Source organism: Dermochelys coriacea, chromosome 2 (genome assembly GCF_009764565.3).
Source record: "Dermochelys coriacea isolate rDerCor1 chromosome 2, rDerCor1.pri.v4, whole genome shotgun sequence".
NCBI lineage: Eukaryota > Metazoa > Chordata > Testudines > Dermochelyidae > Dermochelys > Dermochelys coriacea.
The window spans coordinates 193,070,231-193,094,742 of NC_050069.1; the positions used below are offsets into that span (position 1 = coordinate 193,070,231).

Sequence of the window (24,512 nt, forward strand, 5' to 3'; positions counted from 1 at the left end):
CCTCTCGTTGAGGTGGTTTTATTTGGTAGGCAAAACAGAAGAGTTTTGCTGCCAAAAGTAGCTTTGCAGTGTGTACAGCTCCCCTGTTTTGTTCCGCAAAAGGCAGCTTTTTCCAGAAAACTTTGTAGTGTAGACAAGGCCTTAGAGATATGTCATTAAGCCCTGCTGACTTGAAGACTTTTAACTTGTCTAAGTAATTTTGAACTTGTTCTTTCCCTATTTTAGCCTCAGATCCCACTTTCAATGGCATTCGCTATGTTAGCATCCAATCGCTACTCATCTTTTTTGTGAAAACTGAAACAAAAAAGGCATTTAGCATTTCCACATTTTCTGTCTCTTTCCCCCCCACCCCCATTGAGTAATGAACCTTGTTGGGTAATGTCTGTGACTGCTGTAAAATGGGATAAACCATGGAAAGTTGTTTCTGATTCTGTCTTTGGTTGATTTTAATTATTTTTAAATCCAGAGATAAATGTGGCAAGTTACCATTGTCACCCAAACAAAAGGCAATGTTTGCCAAGTGGGTACGGCCAGATGACCTAACAAATAACCCTACAATGATCTATACTGTGTCAAGTTTCAGCATAAAGCAGGTAAGTTGTTTCTAAAATGAAATTTACACCAGCTATTCTGGTTTTTCTATTTTTGGATGTTTTTTCTACATTCTCAAAAATGTTGATTTCAATTGCAACACAATACAAAGTGTACAGTGCTCACTTTTTATATTATTTTGATTACAGATATTTGCACTGTAAAAAAGATAAACAAAAGAAATAGTATTTTTCAGTTCACCTCATGTAAGTCCACTCAGTCCTATTTCTTGTTCAACCAATCGCTAAGACAAACAAGTTTGTTTACATTTGCAGGAGATAATTCTGCCCACTTCTTATTTACAATGTCACCTGAAAGTGAGAACAGATGTTCACATGGCACTATTGTAGCCGGCATTGCAGGGCGTTCATATGCCCCTTCATGCTTCGATTTGTAGGCTCTAAAGTTTTACATTGTTTTGTTATTGAGAGCACTTATAGAAAAAAGAAATCTACATTTGTTATTGCACTTTCACGATAGAGATGGCACTATAGTACTTATATGAGGTGAATTGAACAATGCGACTGAAGCTATGATTGATCAAGACTGTTTTTGTATCATGATTAATTGCAATTTTTTAAAATTGTTTGACAGCCTTACTTTATTTACTTATGAGTGTAAGAATAAACAGAGGGAAAATATAGGTAGGAATGGAAAACATAACTATTGTACACCTCAGATCTCCATATCCAAAGAAATCTAGTTTAAACTACATTGGGCAGCCATGTATTCCAGTGAGCAGCCCATTATAGACACACATGGTATCTGCCTTCTTCAGACCTCTAAGAATCAAGAAAAGGAGTACTTGTGGCACCTTAGAGACTAACAAATTTAATGCTCAAATACATTTGTTAGTCTCTAAGGTGCCACAAGTACTCCTTTTCTTTTTGCGACTACAGACTAACACAGCTGCTACTCTGAAACCCATAAGAATCCAGAGTCATTGATCTGTTAGCTGTGGGACGCACGAGGTAAAACTGGACAAGGGGCAGAGCACTCTAGCTTCTGACATGTTAACAGTGAAAATAAAAATCAGTGTTTGGCACCATACACGATGGGGGGGCACATACAATGGGTTTTTTGAGCAGCAGTAAGATGAATTTCAGAGCTTGCACTGTCTAGCCTGACCTAAACTGTTCTATCCTGCAACCAGCCACAAGATGGCAGGGCCCACCATTCAGCTAGCTTTAATCTCTTTCCATCGCCATTTGCTTCCATGGGTTTAAGACTAGTAGGAGCAAGGTTTGCCTTTTTGTTTCCTAACAGTAGCATATTACACACTTGCTTATTAAAACATATGTAATATTAAACCGTGTGTTTAATTTGATGTCTGTTTGGTTTTTTTTTTAACCCATGTTAGGAAAATCAGTGGCAACTTAAGTTATTTTTTTGTCTACCAAAGATATAACTTTACACTGAGGTTGGTGAAGTTTCGTAATTCGCAATTTTTGCTCTTATCAATCCGAATAGCTGTGTCATTGCTCCATTTGCAATCTGAAGTCAGACAAAACTAATTGGTCCTGAGAAATGATTAACCAAATTCTGTGCAGGTAAATTTAAATTTAGGCCACTTAAATGGAAACAGAAGTCAAACCACCGAGAGTGGTGGAGGGTTTCTGTGGCAAAACTATATAATATCTGTTCCAGTATTAAGCCACATAGGGCCTAATCCAGAGTCCTCTGAAATCCATGAGAGATTTTCCCATTGTTCACACTGTGGACATTTAGGAATCATCTGTCTCTGGTCCTCATTCAGTTAATTCCTTACTTCAGTCTCAGTTTATCAGGTTTTAATTTTGAGGAAACTTGGGTTTCCCAACCCTTTGGAAAAAAGAAAAGGCGTACTTGTGGCACCTTAGAAACTAACAAATTTATTTGAGCATAAGCTTTCGTGAGCTACAGCTCACTTCATCGGATGCATTTACATGCATTTACATTTACATCGGATGCATCCGATGAAGTGAGCTGTAGCTCACAAAAGCTTATGCTCAAATAAATTTGTTAGTCTCTAAGGTGCCACAAGTACTCCTTTTCTTTTTGCGAATACAGACTAACACGGCTGCTACTCTGAAACCAACCCTTTGGGAGTACCTTTGCCTCTCTTGGTTCAGAAATTCTTTTATTTGTTGGAAGCACTTCTAATTGAACTTTTTCCTGTTAAATATTAATAACTGTTTAACCCTCAGTAGTGTCTTTTGCTCCTAGACAATAGTATCGGATTGTTCTTTTGTGGCATCACTAGCTATCAGCGCAGCATACGAGAGACGATACAACAAAAAGTTGATTACAAGGTAAATGGCTGTTCCTGTCTAAAATATTGTCAGTTATGCAACATGTTTAAAGCCTGTCTCTTTTTAACATTGGCTATAACAGATAGAAAGTTATATTATGGATGTGATGATTTAACATAGGTTTGTTAGGCTTGCTTATAAACATACATAAACCTGAGATATTACATTTTGTAGAAAGTCAAAATGTAGACAATTGGTTCAAAATGTTCAAGCTTACCTGCCTAAGTTAGGGACATTTTTATTCGGGTGCCCAAATATGAATTTAGGAGCCCATTTTCAAAGGTGCAGAGCACCTGCCATTCCTGTTGACGTCACTGGAATTTGTGCTCCTCAGCACTTCTGAAAATGAAACAACCTTTTTGTACATGCTGAATATGGTTTTTGGATCTTAACTTTAGACACCCACGCTTGGAAAATTTGGCCATTTTGCAGGGGGGGATTTTTATTTCACTTTTATCTTCCTTAATCATGCTTCATTCATTTGTTTTCGCTCTTTACTATGCCAACTGCTGTACAATACATGCCACATTTTACCTCTTGCTTTAGCATTGATAAGTAGAATTGAGATGTTATCAACTAAAGTCCTGATCCCGTAATGAATTCCACATGGGCTTAGCAGTCTGTCACATGGAGCAACTGTGGGATCAGGACCCAAGAGGTTTTTTTGAAATTTTGTTTTAATCCAAAATTAGTTTTTTAGCAGTTTTTTCCCCCAAACCACTGCCATTTGTCTTTTTTTTTTTATTACCTTATACTTTGGGCAATGGTCTCTTAAAACCTTAACTTCTTCACTCATGGTCTTTGATTTGCATTTGTATATATTCAGAAAGATGTATGTTAAATGTTAAAATATACAGTTGCATGCATTTATTTTGTTCGATTATCAATGAATGACTAGCTGACTGAGTGAGTGAGTGACTGCAGAAAGAATGAGGTATACAGATCTTGTTCGAAATACAAATTAAAACAAGAACATTTAGTTAAATTTCTCATGCTGTGATTTACACAGAAATTCTAGTAATTTGAGATGGTGGCATGCATTTTTAAATTCCAAATATAGATCAAATTAATGTAATGCTTTTTTTAAACATCATACAGTATGTATACATACAACACGTTCACAGATACTTTATAATTTTTTTCTTTTTCTAATAGCATAATTTACCCTCAGAATAAAAAAGGAGAACCAGAGTATAATCCATGTGGAAAGTACATGGTAAAACTTCATATCAATGGTGTCCCTAGAAAGGTAATTAGCTTTAAGAAGTGTAGTATGATTATTGGATAAGCTAACTACCTTGAAAGTTCATTCCGTTTCATTGTGAAGGTGTGTTTTATTTCTCAATAAGAATTCTAGATATACATTTTTTGGAAAGCATATGCAATTATTACACCTTGCTATATTGCATTCTGGTTACATAATAATGTGTAATGTAGTATAGGTGCCTGACCCTGTAAAGATGCTGTGACACTCTGGGGTGCTGCTGGTATGTGCTTTGTAGCACAATAGCCTTACCCTGAGTTTCACCAGCCTGGTTACTGCTTGGAGGGTGACATCAACACCCTTGCAAATCCAAGTTCTCCCCAAAAACATCTTTCTCTGTAGTGCTCAGCCCCTCTTACTGTAGCACCACAAAACATTATCACATTTGCTGCTCCTTTAAAGAGACAGTACTCAGCAGCTTATTCACTGGGGTTGACAAACTCTCCACTTCAATCAAAGCACTGAGTTGGTTTGTGGTACAAGTAAAACAAATTTAGTCCTATCTCCATTTGTTTTAAGTAATGCCAAGTATAAGCAATGAGGATAGAAATAGTTTCAAACAAACAAGTAAAAATACACCTCAGACTGAAACTCAACAAACTAGAATCTTTGGTTCAAAGAAGTTTTGTCTCACCACTGTTATTCTTCCAGCATGCCTGGCCTGTCCTTTAGCCAGGATCCAGCATATGGAGCTCAGATTACTTGATTTCTTTGCCTCCTTAGATGAAGGATAAATTATGGGTTCAGTAAACCTTTGAAATGTATTCTTAAGTGTATTCCCAGGTAAAGTTGCTTTCCCTCGCTGAGTGTAGACGCCATGCTTTCTGGCATAGACACCGTGCTGACTTCACCCTCTGCTTGTGATTTTTACAGTGCAAATGATCTTTCTGCAATCTCCAATACAAATGAATAGCCCACTGTCCTTGGCCACACCTGGCTTGAGGTGGCATCCCCTTTTCTTTGTCTGGAAAAAACTGCTTATCAACTTTCCCTGACGTGCCTGGTTTAAACACATTTTAGTTACTCATTTCCAGCACCTTGGTATACGTGTTTGTAGATTAACCATTCATCATGCAAGAATATTAAGGGTCAGTGAGTTATTAGTTTTCCAGTGATATATTACATGATACTTCTTAAATAAATATCATGCCAACTGTAGTGTGTGAGCTGTGTTGAGCAGGCTAAGCCAGCTGAGTTTTACATAGGGAGCCTCTTGCCAGTTAGCATTGGGTGCTCCTAGGGTAACACATGCATGTAAGTATTCTTACTCACATGAATGAGTCCTATTGAAGTCACTGGGGCCACTCAGGAGAGTAAGGTTACACACATGCAAGTTTGCAGGGTTGGGCCATAAGTTTGTGCTTCATTAATGGTCTGTACTAATGACAGATTAATGTCATGATGAGGCTGAGATATTTTCTTTGTGAAGCCATTACAGAGCATTTTTGGAGTAAAAACTCACACACCGTTCTGCCGAATTTAAAAAAAGAGATTTTAATCATTTCAAAACCACCACCATGTGGCTTCTACTTTCAAGAAAAGGTAAAACTACAAACAATCAGGAATGAAGGAACTGGAGATAGCAGATGTGATGAAGTCTGAGGACCTCTTCCTTTTGGACAAATAACTATTCATATTTCTGATTGACTGGGTGAGGAGGTTTTGTTAGACTTTTCTATACATTTAATAATAATACCTAGCTCATGTATAGACCTTTTCATCAGTAGATCTCAAAATGCTTTTCAAAGTTGGTCAATATTATTATCCCCATCTTACAGGTAGAGAAACTGAGGCACAGAGTGAAGTGCCTTGTCCATGGTCACCCAGCCTGCTACTGGCAGAGCTCAGACTAGGATCCAGGTCTCCCGAGTCCCAGTACGGTGCTTTATCGACTAGGCTACACTGCTATTATGAATTAATTGTTGTATTTTTAAGTCAGGGAATGATGTTTAGTTTCCTCAGTCTGAAAGCAGCTAAATGAAATAGAATGAGCTTCTGAGGATTTTCATCTGTTAAGAAGACTTTGTTTGAATTATCACCTTTATGATAATTTGTTTGCTTATTTTGCTCAGGTGATAATAGATGACCAGTTACCTGTCGATCACAGTGGAGAACTCCTCTGCTCTTATTCCAACAATAGAAGTGAATTGTGGGTGTCCCTGATAGAAAAAGCTTACATGAAAGTTATGGGTGGATATGATTTTCCTGGATCGAATTCTGTGAGTACCAGATTGTTCTTTGCAAGAGGCAAAAATGTCCATGTAGCTTTCCTTTGAATGAATAGTGAAGAGATCTAAACAAATTGTCTGAGGAAAGGAATGACTTTTTTCTTTTTGTATGCTGCTGTCTGAGTTTATTTTTAAGTTATTTTGATGATTTTAGTAAATATAAATTAAGTTGCTTTTAGCATCTCCCAGATCACATACACTAGAGACCATGGCCCCGATCTTGCAAATGCTTACACACGTACTTAACTGTACTCAGGAGGAATAGTCCCATCAAAAAGGGGGAACTGGATTTCAGTGAGACTGCTTGTGGATACAGTTACACATGGATAAGTCTTTTCAAAATTAGGCCCACACCTGCAAAGTACATATGTTTATTTTGAGAAGTTTCATTAGGGCTCTTGTATGTTTCATAAAACCATAGTTTTATGCCTTACACTAATAACCCTTTTGGTCTCTAATGCCATTTGTATAAAAAGTAAAAGACTTTCTCCCTTATTAAGTTGAGAAATTGGCTAGGGGAGGAGCACATCAATCATTTTACGGCTCTTATGCGCATGGTGGGAATGGGCACATGTATAAGTTACTATTATTCTATCAAATAATACTAACATACATAGTTATGTAACTTGGTATTCATATAGTAGTTTCTTTAGCAACCGCAACATTTATATAATGCTCAAGTTTAATCTGAGAAGCAAAACACTTGCAATGAGAACTGGACCTATTTTGCTGAGCCAACCAGACTTTGGGCTCTAGTCACATGAAGAAATGCTTCCTAATGTTTGAACTCTCACACAGCGTATTTCTCAGTTCATACCAAGGTTCACAGCTTGATGATGTCTTGAAAACCAGACTTCATTGCTCTTTATTTTGGTTGCTCATCTTCTTTTGATCTTTTGGGTAGGTTATCAGGGAATTTCTCCTTGAGTTTGGTCTTCTATAGAGAGTAACAATAGTATAGACTTTTCGAAGTTTGTTCAAGTCACTACCATGACACACACTTTCAGAGAATAGGGAAGTTGTCAATGACAAGGAACAACTTGACTTCTAGCATCTGTTTCAATCAAACATAGAAACTCCGGTCTTGACAATATGTCTCCTCCTTTGCATAATCAGAGAAGCATTTCCCAATGTCTGCACCGGATGTATTGCTCTCCAAGGCCTATCTGTCAGTACTGTCCTTAGACAAGTTGGGAGGCATTTCTTTGCGCTTTCATAGCCCTGCTTATTTGGAAGAGGGAATAGGAAAAAAGACCTTTTTGTTTTAAGTATTTTTTGGGGAGTGAATTTCTGTATTGAGCTTGGAAAGTGCACTACTGCTAGTTAAATTGAAATTGCTTTTATTATGCAGGCCTTTTCACCATGTAAAGCTAGTTGTGTCTTGGAGACTGTGACGGGTTGGATCACAAAAACCCCTTTGGGACTGCCACCTGATGTGCTGAGACTACCTCTGAGCCCATCTGACCTGGCAGCTTGGGACATCAGAACCCTGCCTTGTTGAGCCAGACACACCAGTCTGCTCCAACACAGACCCAGAGTCTGAACCACACGCCCCAAAGCTGCAGACTTAACTGAAAATAGCTTAAGAAGTGCTCCTGTCTCTAGCACCCAGACACCTAGCTCCCAATGGGATCCAAACCCCAAATAAATCAGTTTTACTCTGTATAAAGCTTATACAGGGTAAACTCTTAAATTGTCCGCTCTCTATAATTCTGAGAGATATGCACAGCTGTTTGCTCCCCCAGGAATTAATTGCTTACTCTGGGTTAATTAATAAACAAAAGTGATTTTATTAAGTATAACAAGTAGGATTTAAGTGCTTTCAAGTAATAACAAACAGAAAGTAAGTTACCAAGCAAAATAAAACAAAAACATGCAAGTCTAAGCCTAATATATTTAAGAAACTGAATACAGGTAAATCTCACCCTCAGAGATGTTTCAATAAGCTTGTTTGACAGACTAGACTCCTTTCCAATGTGGGCCCAATCTTTTCCCCTTGGTACAGTCCTTGTTCCAGCTCAGGTGGCAGGTAGGGGATTTCTTATGACTGCAGCACCCTTTGTTCTATTCCATCCCCTTTTATAGCTTTGGCACAAGGTGGGAATCTTTTGTCTCTCTGGGTTCCTACCCCTCCTTCTAAATGTAAAAGCACCAGTTTAAGATGGATTCCAGTACCAGCTGACGTGGTCACATGTTCGGTGAGACCGGAAGCCTTCATCCCGGCCTGACTCACAGGAAGGCTTGCAAGTAAACAGAGCTATCTATAGTCAATTGTGCTGGTTAATGGGAGCCATCAAGATTCAAATTACCATTCAAAGTACCATTCAAACTACCATTAATGGCCCACACTTTGCATAATTACAATAGGACCTTAGAGTTATATTTCATATTTGTAGTTTCAGATACAAGAATGATACCTTTATACAAATAGGATGACCTAGTAAATTATAAGCTTTGTTATATCATACAAGAGACCTTTTGCATGAGCATATTCCAATTACATTATATTCACACTCGTTAGCATATTTTCATAAAAACATATGGAGTGCAATGTCACAGAGACAAGCTAGAGAAAAGCTAAACTATTGAGTCTTGCCACAAAGTGCACCTTCGACAGAGGCTTGTTTCGGGACCTCACTCTGAGAGTGCTGGGCATTTGAAACCATGAGCTTGAAGCACTAATAATTGTACTTTTAAAAAGATACCAGTGAACAGTTCTGGATTATCAAGCCACTTGTTTGAGAGAATCTTTTTTTTTTATGCTTAAGCACAGCCTCCTCTAATGAAAAATGCTCTCATAAGTGTTATGAGGCTGGTGCAAAATAGTTCTGTGTGTACAATATACACTTATTTTATATAAGGCATTTTAAAATATACTTAAAGGTAGCTTAATGTGTCTCTTATGACCAAATATGCTTGCATTTCAGAACATTGATCTCCATGCACTGACTGGCTGGATACCAGAGAGGATTGCTATGCACTCAGACAATCAGGCTTTCAATAAGGACAGTTCTTTCAGAATGCTCTATCAGAGGTAGACGTTTATTCTTCCTTGGTGACAGAAAATACTTTCAGTGAAACAGATGTGTTAATGATATGAAAGTGACTAAAAATGTGATGGTCTTTGTCACTGGCTCTCAACACAAGCATTGTGGTCCTACCACATATGATCCTCATAGCCCCTCTCTGTGCTCTCCTTTGAAATCCGCTGGAGGAATAGAGTTATTAATGGCTTTGACATCAGAGACTAATGGAGAAACAAGGGGGCTCTGTTAATAGATGGAGAACTAGATCACCATCTCTAGGAGAACTATAACTTTAAAAAAAGAATAGTCCCTCTTCCTTGCCAATGGTGTGGTGGGAGGGAGGAGGCAGATCTGGAGAAATAGGGAGTGGAAGTTAGAATCTTCCCATGGGCTAGATTCAGGAGGAAGCAGGAGCCAGAGAAAGGAGGATGGATTTCTCAGCTATGCAGCATGAAGCTGACTTCAAAGTGGAAACAGGTGTGGTGAGGTTGCTCTAACAGTGCCACCAGAGTCTTTACTAACTGTGCCCAAGCAATAGATCTCCTGTGGAGGAGCACAGAGGTGCTCTGTACCTGTCAGGACCATGATACTAACCTGGGACTCAGTATATCAATCCTGCTGTTGTGATAAGTGTGGCCTAGTTATGTTTTTCAGCTGCAGGTGGTGGTCCTTTTTCCCCTTCCCAAATTAAGAAAAGTCTTTTTTAGCCAACTACTTTCTCCTCATTGTCAAGAAAGGCAGAGCACCAACATGATGGGAAAGGATCTCAGCTTAGCCAAAGCATTAAATCAAGCAAACACTGTACACCTGACAAAAAAACCTCACATTTTCTTCAGTAGATTTGTGACCTCCTGGTATATTGATAGTCACTCTTATGATCTGTTTCTCTGTATTTAGGCATGGGGGGCTAAATTTTCAGACACTATAGCCCTACACTGACATTAAACCAGCGTTTGTGCACACAAACTGATGTAGGAATATGGAAGCATGTACTTTTCACCCTCTGGTTCTTAGAAAATTTGCCCTCAAGATCATAAGTGCAGAGACGTACGAATTTCAGTTTGATGTATATAGCGATTGACTAGCATCAAAGGATCGTACAATGTGTTAGGCAGAAGATTTATTTCACTGAGTATCTTTAATAAGTGACATTGTCAGTGTAAGACTGAATCTGACACGTTGTCTTCATGACAACAGTAATTTTCCTACTAGAGCCTGATTTTAAATATTGAAAAGTAACAATTATACCTTCTTTTATTGAGCTTGTACAAATAATTTCTGTCTCCTTCAGAAAAGATTACTTACACTCCAGGTTTGCAAAGTTGGGTCTTAACAATACGACAATTTGGAAGAAGAGAGTTTAGTGTTCAATGAGTGTAATAATTACTACACTGGTCATTTTACATGTGCTAATAACCTAAACTAAGCTTCCTTAATTTCCCCTCCAGATTTCACAAAGGCGATGTCCTTATCACAACAGCAACTGGAGTGATGTCTGAAGAGGAAGGAGAGAAATGGGGTTTAGTTCCAACCCATGCATATGCTGTTTTGGATATTAGAGAATATAAGGTATCCAGTAAAACAAGAAACTTTGTACTGGGTGCTTTTTTACTTACCTGTCATCAGTTTTAATAGATGGTGGATTTAAACAGTGACAGTGGAGTTTTGCTCAAAGAAGGGGCTTGAAACCTTTATCTTGCTCAAGAGCTTTATTAAGTTATTCCAAAAAACTTATTAACACTGTATTTTCTTAAGTGTTTAGTTTGTGTACCTAGTAGGTAAGATTAACAATATGTTCGCTCTTATCTTGACAAGATAAACCAGACAATTTTTTTAATTTACTGTTTCTCTAGGGGCTTCGATTCCTCCAGTTGAAAAATCCCTGGAGTCACTTACGCTGGAAAGGAAGATACAGTGAAAATGATGTGAAAAATTGGACTCCAGGCCTACAAAAATACTTAAACTTTGATCCCAGAACAGCTCAAAAAATAGACAATGGTAAAATGAATTTAAAGGATGGTGTCAAGTCAAAAAGAATCATACACCTCTTTGACTGGGTTTTTTTTTTTTTATTTTGGTTTACTTTTGTTACAAATAACATTTGAAGATACTATCACTAGAAGATTAGGAAAAAAGGTCTTATGTCAATTTGAGTAATTGAGAACAGGTATGTGGAGTGGGGTCAGTTTCCTTGTTTTTGTGGGTCATTCACACGGCAATGGGGGAAGGACAGTAAACAAGACTAAAGTAACAAAAAAAATGACAAAGGCAGGGAAGAAGTACCTGACACTACTTTACTTTAAACTTATGTTTCAAAATTGACTAGATTTCAAGTAGAGTGGATCATTTCATATATTTTAAATTTAAGAGGTTATTTCTTAGCATTCGCTTCTATTTTCCTTTTTTTAATCATGTGGTTTTGTCCATCCTTAATACTTCAGAACACATACTGAGAAACCTCATAATACCGTTTACTAGTACGTGAGTGGACTCTTCAGTACTTCATTAGCTGTTTTCTTTGCATTCAGAAATACACGTTCATACGCTCCTTGTAAGGAATGTTTTATTTCCTTACACCGAAGAGATCCGTGATGTCTGTAATGGAGACTTCAACATTTTCTCCCTGTGCTGTACTTTAATGTACACAAGTCTTTAGTTGCATGCACTTGTTGACTGGATGACTATAAGTGGCTGAGATATTTCTTTGGGCCCAAGAAGACTACTACATAATTATGTAGAGAGATTGCTTGAGCAATACCAGGCCTGTCTTGTTGCTCCACCTTCCCTCAGGAAGAACTAATGCACTGTATCAAGGAAATCAGCATGGGCTTCCCATGTGGCAAGGCAAAATGCTGCCACTAGATCAGCTCGTTCCCAAAAGCTGCAATAGCTGCTCCACTTTGGAAATACAATGTAGTTTTTTTTCCTCTATGCTAATAGTTGTCTCTTGTCTCCCCACTGTAATTAATTAACGTTTTTTTGGTTTGGTGTCACATTTTTTACAAAATGATGGACGCAAAGGCACTGAGATTCCATGTTGATGAGTGTGGTGTAAATCGCTAGGTGGAAAAACATTATTTATTAGCAGAAAATAATTCCATCCTGACTTTGGCTTCACTTGACAATATTTGGATTTAAATTCCTTGGTTCTGAAGTACATTTGTAAAGACGTTACTTTTTATGATTGGATTGGTATCTGACTAATCTTGGTATCAAAATGTACAGTTCCTATGACTGGATTTTTTTTGTACTCTAAGTCTGAAATACATCTGTATTAGCAGTGTTGTGAGCATATGGAGAGTTGAAGGAGCAGGATTTTTGTAGTAGTAGTGTTGGCTGTGGTTGCAGTTGGGTACTCTGGGGAGAGGATAATAATTGCAAGTGAATATTGTAAAGATTAAGCAAATTCCAGTGTACTAGAGCGCACCCGAATGGATGTTAAGTGGAATGCTAGGGAAAGATTTCAAACAATGCCACGCGTACTTTCCTTTCAGAGTAAGAGCTTGTTCTGCTGGACAAGTGATGTCCCCTCTCTGATGGACCTTCAATTAAATAGATTGCCTAAACTGGAGGTTACCTATTAATTGTATCTAATTTTTCAGAATCCTAAGAAAGTAGGGGGCAGCACAGACATGATTAACATTGCCACTCTTAGGAGGGCACAAGGATTACAGCTTTTGCTCATCACTTAGAAATGCAAAATATTCTTTCTGCTGAGGAAAAGCAAAGGCGGCCTAACTGATCAGCAGAGACAGTGACCAGATGGTGACTCAGAGGTCAACTTCAGTCTCCCTTGGTTTATCAAACTGGCCTGTTTTGGAGGTTGTTTTTAGATAGGGAAGGTGAACAGCATGGACATTTGTCTTCAGGTTTACGAGAATGGATTTTATACAAACCTCGGAGCTTGTGTGTAATTAGGGTCTTGCAAAATGCGTAGAGCAAAGATATATTTTACAAGCAAACAATGAAAAATGTGTTTCCTTTATAGGGATTTTCTGGATTGCCTGGGAAGATCTTTGCCAGTATTATGATGTTATTTATTTGAGCTGGAACCCAAGTCTTTTTAAAGAATCAACATGTATTCACAGGTTGGTCCAACAGAAAAGATTGAAATGTTAAGATCTACAACATAGTCAAATATATGTATATATTTTAGTAAATATTAATTTGAAGTTTAAAACAACAATATTGATGTGGCATTTTCCTTCTCTCCATTCTCCTCATCAGTGCCCAATTTATGAGCATTGGCTGGAGACCAGTCTCTTCATTCAGAGCCTGACGTCCCATTTTAAAAACCATGGTCCAGATTCTGTTCTTCATTGCACTCACATAAATGCAGTGTAACTCCACTGATCTCAGTACTAACTGCTGAGCGGTTGGACTTGCTGTAGCCTTCTGCATCTTCCATCCATGTTTTCCCTGAATACAGTAACCCCTCACTTAATGTCATCCCGGTTAATGTTGTTTTGTTGTTACATTGCTGATCAATTAGAGAACATGCTCGTTTAAAGTTGTGCAATGCTCCATTTTAACGTTGTTTGGCAGCCACCTGCTTTGTCCACTGCTTGCAAAAAGAGCAGCCTGTTGCACCTCGCTGGTGGAGGCTTGGAACCAGGGTGGACCGGCAGCCCCCTTATCAGCTCCCCTAAGTTCTCTGTGTAGCAGCTGCCCATCAGGCTATCAATTGCCGGCAATTCAGCTGTCCCTTCCCCCACTGCCATGGGCTGCGCCTACCCTCTGCCTTGGAGCTGCTCCCGGGAGCTTCCTGCTTGCTGTGCAGGGGGTGGAAAGAGGGGTGCTAATGTCAGGGTGTCTCCCTCCTGACCCCCTCTTCCTGCTTCTTTACCCCATTTCCACAGAGTGGGGGGGACATGACATGACAGGGCTCAGGACGGAGAGAGCTTGCTGGCAGCAGCTGCTGTTTCAACTTGCTAATCTACTTAAAAAGGCAGTGTACTTAGAGTGGCCAGCATCCTTAAATGGGCAATACATGCCCCCCCCCTCTCTCTCTCTCTCTCTCTCTCTCTCTCTCTCTCTCGCACATGCACGCACACACGGTGTGTCTCTCTCTGTCTGCCATGCTGTCTCCCCTCCCTCCATTCATGCTGCCTTGTAGAGTGTGAGGCTACATTAACAACGTGTTAACCTTTAAGGGCTCTGCTGAGTGCTAGTTCATCATTTAACAGTCAGGCATCCCTTGGGAAATATCCCACCCTCTGACTTCACCACCTCAACCAAGCTTCACAATAATCATTGCTGTGTAGGGTATTTAAATTGTTTATTTAAAACTTTGTGTGTGTGTGTGTGTGTATATATCTTTTGTCTAGCTAAAAAAAATTTGCCTGAAACTTGCATTACATTTACATTAACTTACGGAGAAATTGGATTCGCTTAACATTTCACTTAAAGTAGCATTTTTCAAGAACATAAATAGAACATTAAGCGAGGAGTTAATGTAGTCTGCTGAGGTTGATGAAGAATAGGGCAGTTACTTTTACTTATCCCATGTTCCTGGGATGTTAGTCTGTAGCTTGTGCAATGCATGCAGTCTTTCCCAGATAAACTGAGAATATTTGCACTTTTAAAAATCACTGAAATTATTAACTTGGGATGGAGGAGTCCCATGACCTTAACCATAACTTTGTATTTCAGCATTCACTGTCATAAGTCATCTTCCTTGTCCATTGATTTGATCACCTCACCCCCCACCTAAATCCCTTCGCTGGCTCCCTGTCACATCAAATTCTGGCTTCCTGTCGCTCCCTTCTAAGCTGTGTGTAACTCTGTCACTCCTTACTGCTCTGAACTCCTCTCACTTTGTGTTGCCACCTCCACATTGCCAATGTTCTCACCCTGTTGGCCCATGTATCAGATTTACACAAACCCCTTCATGCCTTCGTCTGTGCCACTCACTGACTGTGCATGGTACAACTTTTTTGCAAAGGCTCTTGCTGTATCCACATTTAATTCAGTCTTGAAGACCCACTTCTAGTGTGCTGCCTACAGTGAGACTCTTTAATTTGTATATTAAGTAAAAAAGAAAGGAAAACACTGTTTCCAATTTCCCAAGTGTCTGGCTGTCCTTCTATTGTTGGGGACATTCCTCCTCTGTCAGGAAAGCACGTAGTGGCCATTACCATAAAGGTGTAACGGTAATAATTGGGACTTGCTAGTTGATGATGCAGCATTCCGTGGATCACATCTGAATAAAATGGAAAATTCTAGACAAGAAAAGAGCCTGTATCCCCATGTTCATCCCCACAGTGTTCTAGGCTTTTTAGTGAAGCATTAATCCCCTTCTGTTATTCACATCAAGCATCCTCCTCCAGGCAACACACAAGGTGGTGTGAAAGCTTTGAAATTATGATTCAAGCTACTGCTGGTCCAAAGGTGGAGCTGCTAATTAAAACTAAAACGCCCCCTCTGTGTATAAAATGGGAGAGACCAATGTGTGTAGATTTTGGATCTAACCATATTTTAATAGCTTTTAAACAGTCTTACAATTACAGACAGCACAGGTTCCCTTCCACATGCCAGCGTTTATGCCATACATGGCAATAACTCATTATCCTGTGGGTGTATCCTAAATCATGGTTTTAGCTTTTATAGTGTGTTGTGCATGGTCATCTTATTCACCGCACTCTTCCTATTCGGCATTTGTACTGCAATACAGCTATCTGTAAAAGAAAGTGTTGGATAGTGTTTCTCACACAGCTGTGCTTTGTAACCATTGTCATGCTTATGGCTAGAAGTTATGCAGGTTTCAGTGGGAAATAATTTAGCTTTTGTTACTTACTACTCAAGGAAAACTATCACTTCTGTGCAGGATTTGCAGTTACTTTTAGAAATATGAATTAGTATCTTATTCATCAATTTCTTATTACTAATTTTAGTACTTGGGATGCAAAACAAGGCCCAGTGAAAGATGCTTACAGCCTGGCTAATAATCCACAGTACAGACTGGAAGTACAATGTCCACAAGGTGGAGCTGCTGTCTGGGTTCTGCTCAGCAGACACATTACAGACAAGGTATTACATTATTCTTCTGATATAATATTATTTTTCCTGCAGATTTATTATAATTGAGAATATAGTCATATCTGGGTACAAGATTGTCTGATTCTCTAGATCTTAGTGAACCTCACTGTGTGTGTTTTTCAACTGCAGAAGTAGTGGGGAATTCAAATCATGGTACATAAGTGTATGTCATACAGCTTCTGTTCTGCCCTAATCATGGTGTTTAATTAGTTCATTATGGTAAGATGTATGTAATCTCTCTAACAGTTTTTATTCATATATTTTAGATAAACTTGTCGTGAAATTATTTCTCCTCCTCCAAGCTGTCACACTGTAGTGTAGATATGTGTTACAGCTATAGAAGGATTTTTTCCATCACTAGTAAATCCATCCCTAATCAGGCCTAAGAGCAATATGCTAGAGGCCTGATCTGTTCTCAGTGAAGTCCTTGGCAAATTCTTTACTGGCTTCCGTGGGAGCTGGAATAGGCATCTCAGTAAATATAAATGCCAAATCAAGCTACATTGTTAATAAAAAAGCAGCAATGGAATATTAATTTGAATTACACAATGCATTAGTAGTAGTTTTGGATCTGTGTTCTACTCATTTTAATAATATCTTTTTAGGATGACTTCGCACGCAATCGGGAATTCATCACAATGGTTGTGTACAAGACTGATGGGAAAAAAGTTTACTATCCAAGTACGTGTGTTTTTTAGATGTCAAAGTGATGCTCATGAGTGGATGAAGACTTGCTAATTTTTTTAAGAAGCTGGTTAGAGTCATCCATGAATGGGAAACCCCAAGTCTGAAGGGGGGAGGGAGGATTCAGACTTCAGTGTGGTCAGTTGGGCTCTGATTGACCAACCAGTAAAGTCTCAATGTATACTTTGGCCTACTTCCATTGCGGAGAGACCTAAGAGTCCTGCCCTCAGACATACAGAAATCCATTGCCACTTAAACAGGCACAGTTTTTATATCTATTTCTCTTGTAAAACCAGCTTCTGTGCCTGCACAGACAGAGGGTAGTGAATGTTAAAAGGGAAGAGACAACGTGCTCTTGATTATCTAAAGGCACAATCATTCCCTACTTTTGTTGGATAAAAAACAGGAAGAAGTGGAACTTTTTTATGGCTATTTGCATTGAGTGGAAGTTGTGGGTGCTCAGCACCCGCTGATAAATGCCTTTTATTTAAAGATCCAATTCGGGAAAGCACTTAAATCTATACCTAAGGATGTACTTAGAGATAGGCACGTTTCAGTGCTTTACTGAGTTAAGGGTGAAGTGTTTAACTGTTGATTTTCATTGCCGAACTTTAGCCTCCCAAAATTGAATGCCTTGGCCCTGGTCACTATGGGCTAAATCCTGCTTGGTTTGAAGTCAGTGGGACTATTTGTAAGGCTTTGTCTTCATTGCAATAATAGGTGGGGTTTCTGTATCAAAATAGCTAACTAAAATCCTAGAGCCGATGAGGCACAGGTAGTTTTCACGTTGATACAGCAAGTCAAGGTCAAACCCAGGTGGGAGGGTATAAAGTTGATCTTGATTTGCTACTTCAAGGTACAAACTACCTGTGCCTCATCTCCACTGACATCAAGCTAGTGATCTCAATGTACAAACCTCACCTCTTGTTGCAGTGAAAACAGTCTAACGCAATCGGGACTAAGCCCCATTGTGGGTTACAGCCAGGCAGCTCCCTGTGTAAAACTGGGTTTGAGGTTGGGTTGCTGGTGGCTTTTCATTCCCTGTAGGGGAAAGGTTAATTATACTTAGACTACCTTTTTGGTTTTATTGCAGCAGTTGTTAATAAGGGCAGAGCCCATCATCTGCCAGCTTGCTCAGTGAACTCTGCCAATGAGTTCCTCTTTGATTCCAGGCAATGTTTCTGCAGTGAAGGTCCTTTGGGACCTAGGCAGATTGTCATCCATTTTTGCAAGAGCTGATCTCATTAAAAATGTTTGTGTTCCTTCCTGCTGTATCAGAGACATGCTTCTGATATGACCAGCACTAGCAGCAGCACTTGCATGGCGTGTTAGACCAACAAATATTCTCACCGAGTGTCAGTGCATTTGTACATTGGAGGAACTGAAGCTTTAATCTGTGTCTGAAAGATCTACGAGGGATTTTCCAAAGAGGCTGTTTGACCTCTTACTTTCAACACATGATCTATCCAGTTTTTGTTTTATGGCCCAGTTTTTTTAATGGAGCTTTCAAACTGACAGATTCATCAAAGTGTTTTAAAACACTTTCCGCTGAAACTGGGAATTGCAACAGATTTGTAAAGCTGCAATATTACTTCACCCGTCTGTTAAAATACAGTTTAATCCTTTGGCATGGAGAGGTGGATTTCCCAGTGCTAAGCTTCAATTTGTTTTCTGTTAATCCCTTTCCCTTCCCCCCAACTCCCCCCCAGTTAAAAAGAACAGAGTCCCTTGTCAAGAGAATGAAGGGCCTGATCATGGACCTATTGAAGTCAGTGACTAGATTCCCAATGATTTCAGTGGAACAGAAACAATCCTGAAAAGAACAAGGTCCCTGTAAGAGGCTGAATATTCCTGAAAGGTTCTTAAGCATTATCTGTCAGATTATGTCACTGTATTATGTAGCTATAATAAAGCAAACATTTAGACTGCAACTGTGTGGGTTGATAGTGGAATGTCTACAGTTGCAAAGTTAGAAATGTACTGTGTCCTCTCTTCTAGGAGAGTGGGGGTAGGGGGAAAAGGGGAATTGAAAAAGAGAAAATATAGCATGTTAAGAAGCTTCACTCTTAAAAGCTTTGGACGCTTCCACAGTCCAGATCCTGTCTTTTTATTCCTGAACTTGCCTTGCCAGCCTAGCAGGGAGCCTCCATAAGGAATTCATTACAGGAAAAAGTTTGAGAGGGTCTCTTCCCCTCAAATATATTTTAATTTAAGATTCTGGGTCTTATTTAAAATGTCTACTTAAAATCACAGTAGAACTCTCTCTAGAGTACAGTTATTGGGCCTGATCCACTCCCATTGAAGTCACTGGAAGTTGGATGAGGCCTATAATGCAAGAAAAGGGCATTAGGTTGCATTTCCTAATGCATCTTGAAAAGGTATCTATGGCACAATGAGTGGATGCCATATCATACCAAATTTCCAAACACTGGTTGGAGTTGCTCTTGAAAGCCTTTTGAGTGTTTCATTAGTGAAAGTTGAAGATATTATTTTTACCATTAGCTAGTCTGAATGTAGCTTGTATTCTTGTGTCACCAGCTTGGTGCCAGCAGAATGACTTTCCTAGCATAAAGCCCAGTGATGAGACAGAATGGATAGAGATTTTCACCAGTGCTGGGGTTTTTTTGATGGTGAGGAAACATGCATCTCTTTCTTTCCAGCTGATCCTGCCCCATATATTGATGGGATTCGTATCAACAGTCCCCACTATCTGACCAAGATAGCGCTGACCTCTCCAGGGTCCCATACGTTTACACTGGTGGTGTCCCAGTATGAGAAACAGAACACGATCCACTATACTCTCAGGGTATGTACTATAGAGAAACTACAATCATATTAAAAGTGGAGTATTTGAATTCAGTGGGAAAACATAGCAAAGAGAAAATCCATCCCATTGGTAAGAGTGATGGGAAGTGTCTGTTGATCCTGGGGACCGTTTTTAAGTTGATTGCCCTGTATTTCAAAGTATTTATTTTTAGATGAATATAGTTGTGTTTTTGGAAGGGCTCGGGGGAAGATGGGAATCATGGATGGGACACACTGGAGAAACGGAAGCACCGTGTAGGTAAGTGCCTTAGTGCATGTCTAGATCGCAGCTAAGAGGTGAGATTTCCAGCTCAGACAGACGGATGCACTAGCTCAGCTTGAGTTAAGATGCTAAAAATAGCAGAGTGGCCATGATGGCACAGGCAGCAACACAAGCTAGCTGCCCGAGAACATATCCAGGGGGTCAGGTGGGACTATGCAGGTGGCTAACCTGGGCCACTGCCAACCTCTCTGGCCACGCTGCTATTTTTATCGTTAGCTGAGCTATAGTGTGTATGTCGTGCTGAGCTGGGAATCATACCTCCAACTGCTGTGTAGACATACTCATATATGCATCTCCATCTAGTGAGGGCAATATAGAGTCAGTTCTTGCATGCAGTGCTTTGTTACATTACCGCAGTCCAGAACCTCTCTAGATCATAATTTTATAATAGGACTAGGTTAAAAAGATGAAAGAATTTTTGTTTTATTTCCCTCAGCTAAAATTGAACATCTGCTTCCAGGTGCTCTAGCACTAGCTCATCATTGCACTACCCAGCCTTCATCCACTTCGTATTTCAGTAAAGATGGTTTAAAGTATTTTCTTCCCTAAATCCTCACATACACAGTAATCAGAATGAAAGGTCATCGTGTAACTGACAAATCCCATGCTAATGTGTTTTGCATTTCCTTTGCCACTACAGAAAATAAGACCGTTCATACCCTCTCCCCCTACATTCTTTACACTATAGAAATGTGACACGGCATTGGATGCAGTTCAGTCGTGCTTGCCCCAGTGCACCTCTGGCCTATTAGACTTCACTGCAGGCCGCTTTGACAAGCACTGGTGGAAATGGAAGACTCCACTGTTGCTGTTTTGCACCTGTGTTGAGCTCTGCATTTAAAATGACTAGGCTGCTCACAAACAATGAGAAATGAGCTGCATTCTCAACAAAGTATTGTGAGAAGGACATAGTTCAGAGCAAACAACTGCCCCTTATTTCACTACTCAAATATTAATCTCAATCCCCACCCAAAAGCATTCTGGGGGAAGGGAGGGCAGTGGAGGATAATGGTTGGAGCCTAAGCACTGTAGCCCCAGTCACCCCATGGTGACTTTACATTTCAAATACACAAACTTTGACAGGCATGTTATTCTGGGTGGTATCTGCTGCTTCCCAGTACTCACTGGGCAGAAAGTGTTTCTGGTTCTCATTTAATGTCACCAGCCTTTTCCTGTCCATACATAATCTGCTTGGTGTCCCTCTGCTCTGCACGCTAAACACATTGAGTGGCTAGCTGGAGCTTTAGGGGAGCATGCACTGTGCTATCCTGTGTTAAGTATCAGAGAGCATATTAAAGCACTACTGTACGTGTTCACAGTTTGCTTTGGTAAAGGGACTAGGGCTTAATAGTTGAAAGGAGTACGGGTGCCCATGATTTCGGATATACTCTGTGCCCTCCAACCATTAGTAAGGTTCGAAGGATCTGTTTTTTTCCCCGGTGCAAGGAAGAGGAATAGGGGATGTTCTCTATATTTGTATAGACCACTATATATTGACCGCTATAGCTGATCTCCGATGTCCGTCTGCATCTTTTACCTATCAGAGACGATGGGGACTCGAAATCTCCAAAGTTGCTGTGCACATAAAGCCACTTTTTCCCCATAATGATATTTGGTCATGGCTTCACACTGTACATGCTTGGTTGGTTTGTGTGACTGAATTCTTCTTCCACAATCTAGGTGTATTCAGTGTGCAAGTTTACCTTTACCAAGATCCCTACCCCATACAACATCTCCAGACGGGTAAGAAATTGGATTTTCTTCCATAAATCAGTGCTGCTTGTTGTTCTGCTGTGGGCATGTGGAATTCTCTGTCTCTGGGGTTTTTATATAATTTTGTATTAGTTAATTTCGAATTATTTTGTTTGTTTTTCCATGCAAAATGAGCCTCTTGATGAAACACAAATGTATGCTTTTACTTAGAATGTCTGTATTGTGAATCCTCTACAGTAGTGTGATTGGAATAACTTGTGAGCTTCATTTTTTAGCTATATCCAGAAACTCTTGCTCTTTTTGGGTTGTTAGGACTAGAAGGTAGTGGCCTGAATATGATCAAGGAAAAGATAGATACTGAATTGTTTAATCCAAATGAGAAGGGGTCTGAGGCTTTGCTCTAAATAGCTTTAATATTTGTTGAATTTTTTTTTTAAAACAAACACTGAAAATAATTCTGATCTTATCTATGCTGCTATAAATCAGGAGTAACTATTGAAATTAATGGAGTTACACAAGTAGTCAGCTGAAGTGAGAAGAATCCAGGACTTCACTTTTTTATTTCTCTGTATTGAAACTAGAGAGAGAGAGAAAGCAAGATCTGCCTGTAATAAAAAGGCACCATCTGTTTTGTTTCTTGTCAGGTTAATGGGCAGTGGAAAGGTCATAGTGCTGGAGGCTGTGGAAACTTCAGAGATTCCTACAAAAACAACCCCATTTACCAATTTCAGCTGGAGAAGACTGGGCCACTGCTAATTGAACTAAGAGGACCAAGGTTTGTGAAGAATAAATGCTGTGTATCAGTACAGTTAGAACATGAGATACAGATCAAGTGTACATTTTATTTTTTTTTTACTTAACCTGTCAGAACAAACTTTAACTTTAAAGGCCACTTAATTTCCAGCTGAACCAATCTTCATTACTGGTTTTCCCCTTCATTCTCATGTTTCTCAAGCAGCTTCCCCTCTCCACGCAGCTGTTAAACAGTGACTCATTTTTTCTGTTAAGGCTAACTCATCTTTCCCTCTTGAATTCTCCCCCTATGCCAGAATCCCCTTTCTATCTGCTGGCTAGGGTTCAGACCACAGCTGTGCCTTGCATGACACAGGGGGCCTTCCTTGCCATGGCATGGCCCTTAGGATGGCTAGCCATGCCTGTGGCCCCTTCACCCCTGCAGTAGTCAACATGCAGGAGGACCTCCCCTTACCCTTGCAGGTGTGACAGAAGATGTGCTCTCTCAGGATGGCAGGCTACAGCTCATATTCTGTTTGTACTCTAAGGCTGTGCCAGTCCACACTGTCACCACCATTGAGCTGCATGCATTGAGGGAGGCATGTGTAGAACACTAGAGCACCATTCATCCTGAAAGCTGCATGGGGCGTTTGCCCATCACTGAAATGTACTCCGCTCTGAGGTAGCACATGGTAATTGTGCATCCCCCGTACTGCATCTATTTTCTAAGAACAACTCCTGCCATTAAAACTATAGGAGGAATTTGGGAAGGCAGATAATAGACACTGAGGCTACAACCCTTACAACCAATGCAATTCCAGTGACTCTTCATAGTCATGTTAGGACCTCTGCCTAAAATCCCATCAGAGACTGTGTTCATGCCTTCACTCATTAACAGGTGAAGCAGTGAGTGGCAAGCCTCCTGGCCCCCACTGTCACTTTCTAGCAGAGCCCCAGTAGCGAGCATCTATGCATGGTTTCTAACTGACACTAGAGGGTCCGTGTCTAGTCACTGAACAGTATTATAAGGAGGCAGGCAAGTAGGTAGGTGTTGGTTTTGGGAAAGCACTCATTCATGCTTCTTCAGGGTACATAAGCAACACTTGCTCTCTCCAAAAATGAGGATCTGTAGAAGCAGTTTCATGTAGGCAAGACTAGGTTAGTTACCTGTCACTAGCCTGCTGCAACAGTAACTCAGCACTTTCCTTGTGGCGCCCCTGCTCCTTGAGATTTGATTCCAGGTTGAAGGGGAAGAGGTATGAACCTCCTCTGATGTGTGGAGCCACCTTGTCCTCAGTCACAGAGATGCAACTTGGAAAATTCCATGGAAGTCAGTGAAATCTGGACACATGTAACTTAATGTGTTCTGTGGTCTCGGCTATTCGTTCAGCACATGCACTGGTCTATACAACCACAAGCATAACCCCCTTAGTGTAGTGGATGTGTGCAGCCCAACTGGCATCTCCCACCTATTTCAGTTCTTGGACTGAAAGCTTTTTTGCAGCCAAATATTAAATTTGTGTCAGTTTCTGAATGCAAGTGTTGACAAGGGTACTTAAGTGGCAAAAATAGCCTTGCTCTAATTAAGAACAGAAATAACTTGCAGATGTGCTAGGTGCTTGCAGATGTCTTCCAGTTATAGCTCAACTTTAATTTGGTAAATCTTCTATTTGACATTTAAAGTAAGGGTAATGAAACCTATCTTTACATGTAGGCAGTACAGTGTGGGGTTTGAACTTGTCACAGTCTCTACAGTAGGAGATCCTGGTCTCTCTGGCTTTCAGAAGAAGAGCAGTGGTGACTACAGGTAATGTTCATTTGATTATCTATTCATTTTTTCTTTCTCCCTTAAATGCA

At 39.9% G+C, this 24,512-nt stretch overlaps 1 protein-coding gene across 3 annotated transcripts in view; it reads left to right on the top strand.

Moving 5' to 3' along the window:
- Window positions 1-24,512, top strand: part of CAPN7 (calpain 7) — a 43,932-nt gene that overhangs the window by 14,393 nt on the left and 5,027 nt on the right. For 2 of the 3 annotated variants that reach the window (XM_038388407.2, XM_043508957.1), the window contains 14 exons: window positions 467-593; window positions 2,797-2,882; window positions 4,038-4,131; window positions 6,219-6,365; window positions 9,302-9,408; window positions 10,849-10,969; window positions 11,254-11,398; window positions 13,389-13,488; window positions 16,294-16,429; window positions 17,044-17,119; window positions 19,783-19,928; window positions 21,891-21,953; window positions 22,568-22,698; window positions 24,370-24,462. In XM_038388407.2, coding sequence (XP_038244335.1) covers window positions 467-593; window positions 2,797-2,882; window positions 4,038-4,131; window positions 6,219-6,365; window positions 9,302-9,408; window positions 10,849-10,969; window positions 11,254-11,398; window positions 13,389-13,488; window positions 16,294-16,429; window positions 17,044-17,119; window positions 19,783-19,928; window positions 21,891-21,953; window positions 22,568-22,698; window positions 24,370-24,462 — 1,572 coding nt within the window. The remainder of the gene's footprint in view (window positions 1-466; window positions 594-2,796; window positions 2,883-4,037; window positions 4,132-6,218; window positions 6,366-9,301; window positions 9,409-10,848; window positions 10,970-11,253; window positions 11,399-13,388; window positions 13,489-16,293; window positions 16,430-17,043; window positions 17,120-19,782; window positions 19,929-21,890; window positions 21,954-22,567; window positions 22,699-24,369; window positions 24,463-24,512) is intronic. The other variant, XM_038388409.2, reaches the window with a different exon arrangement.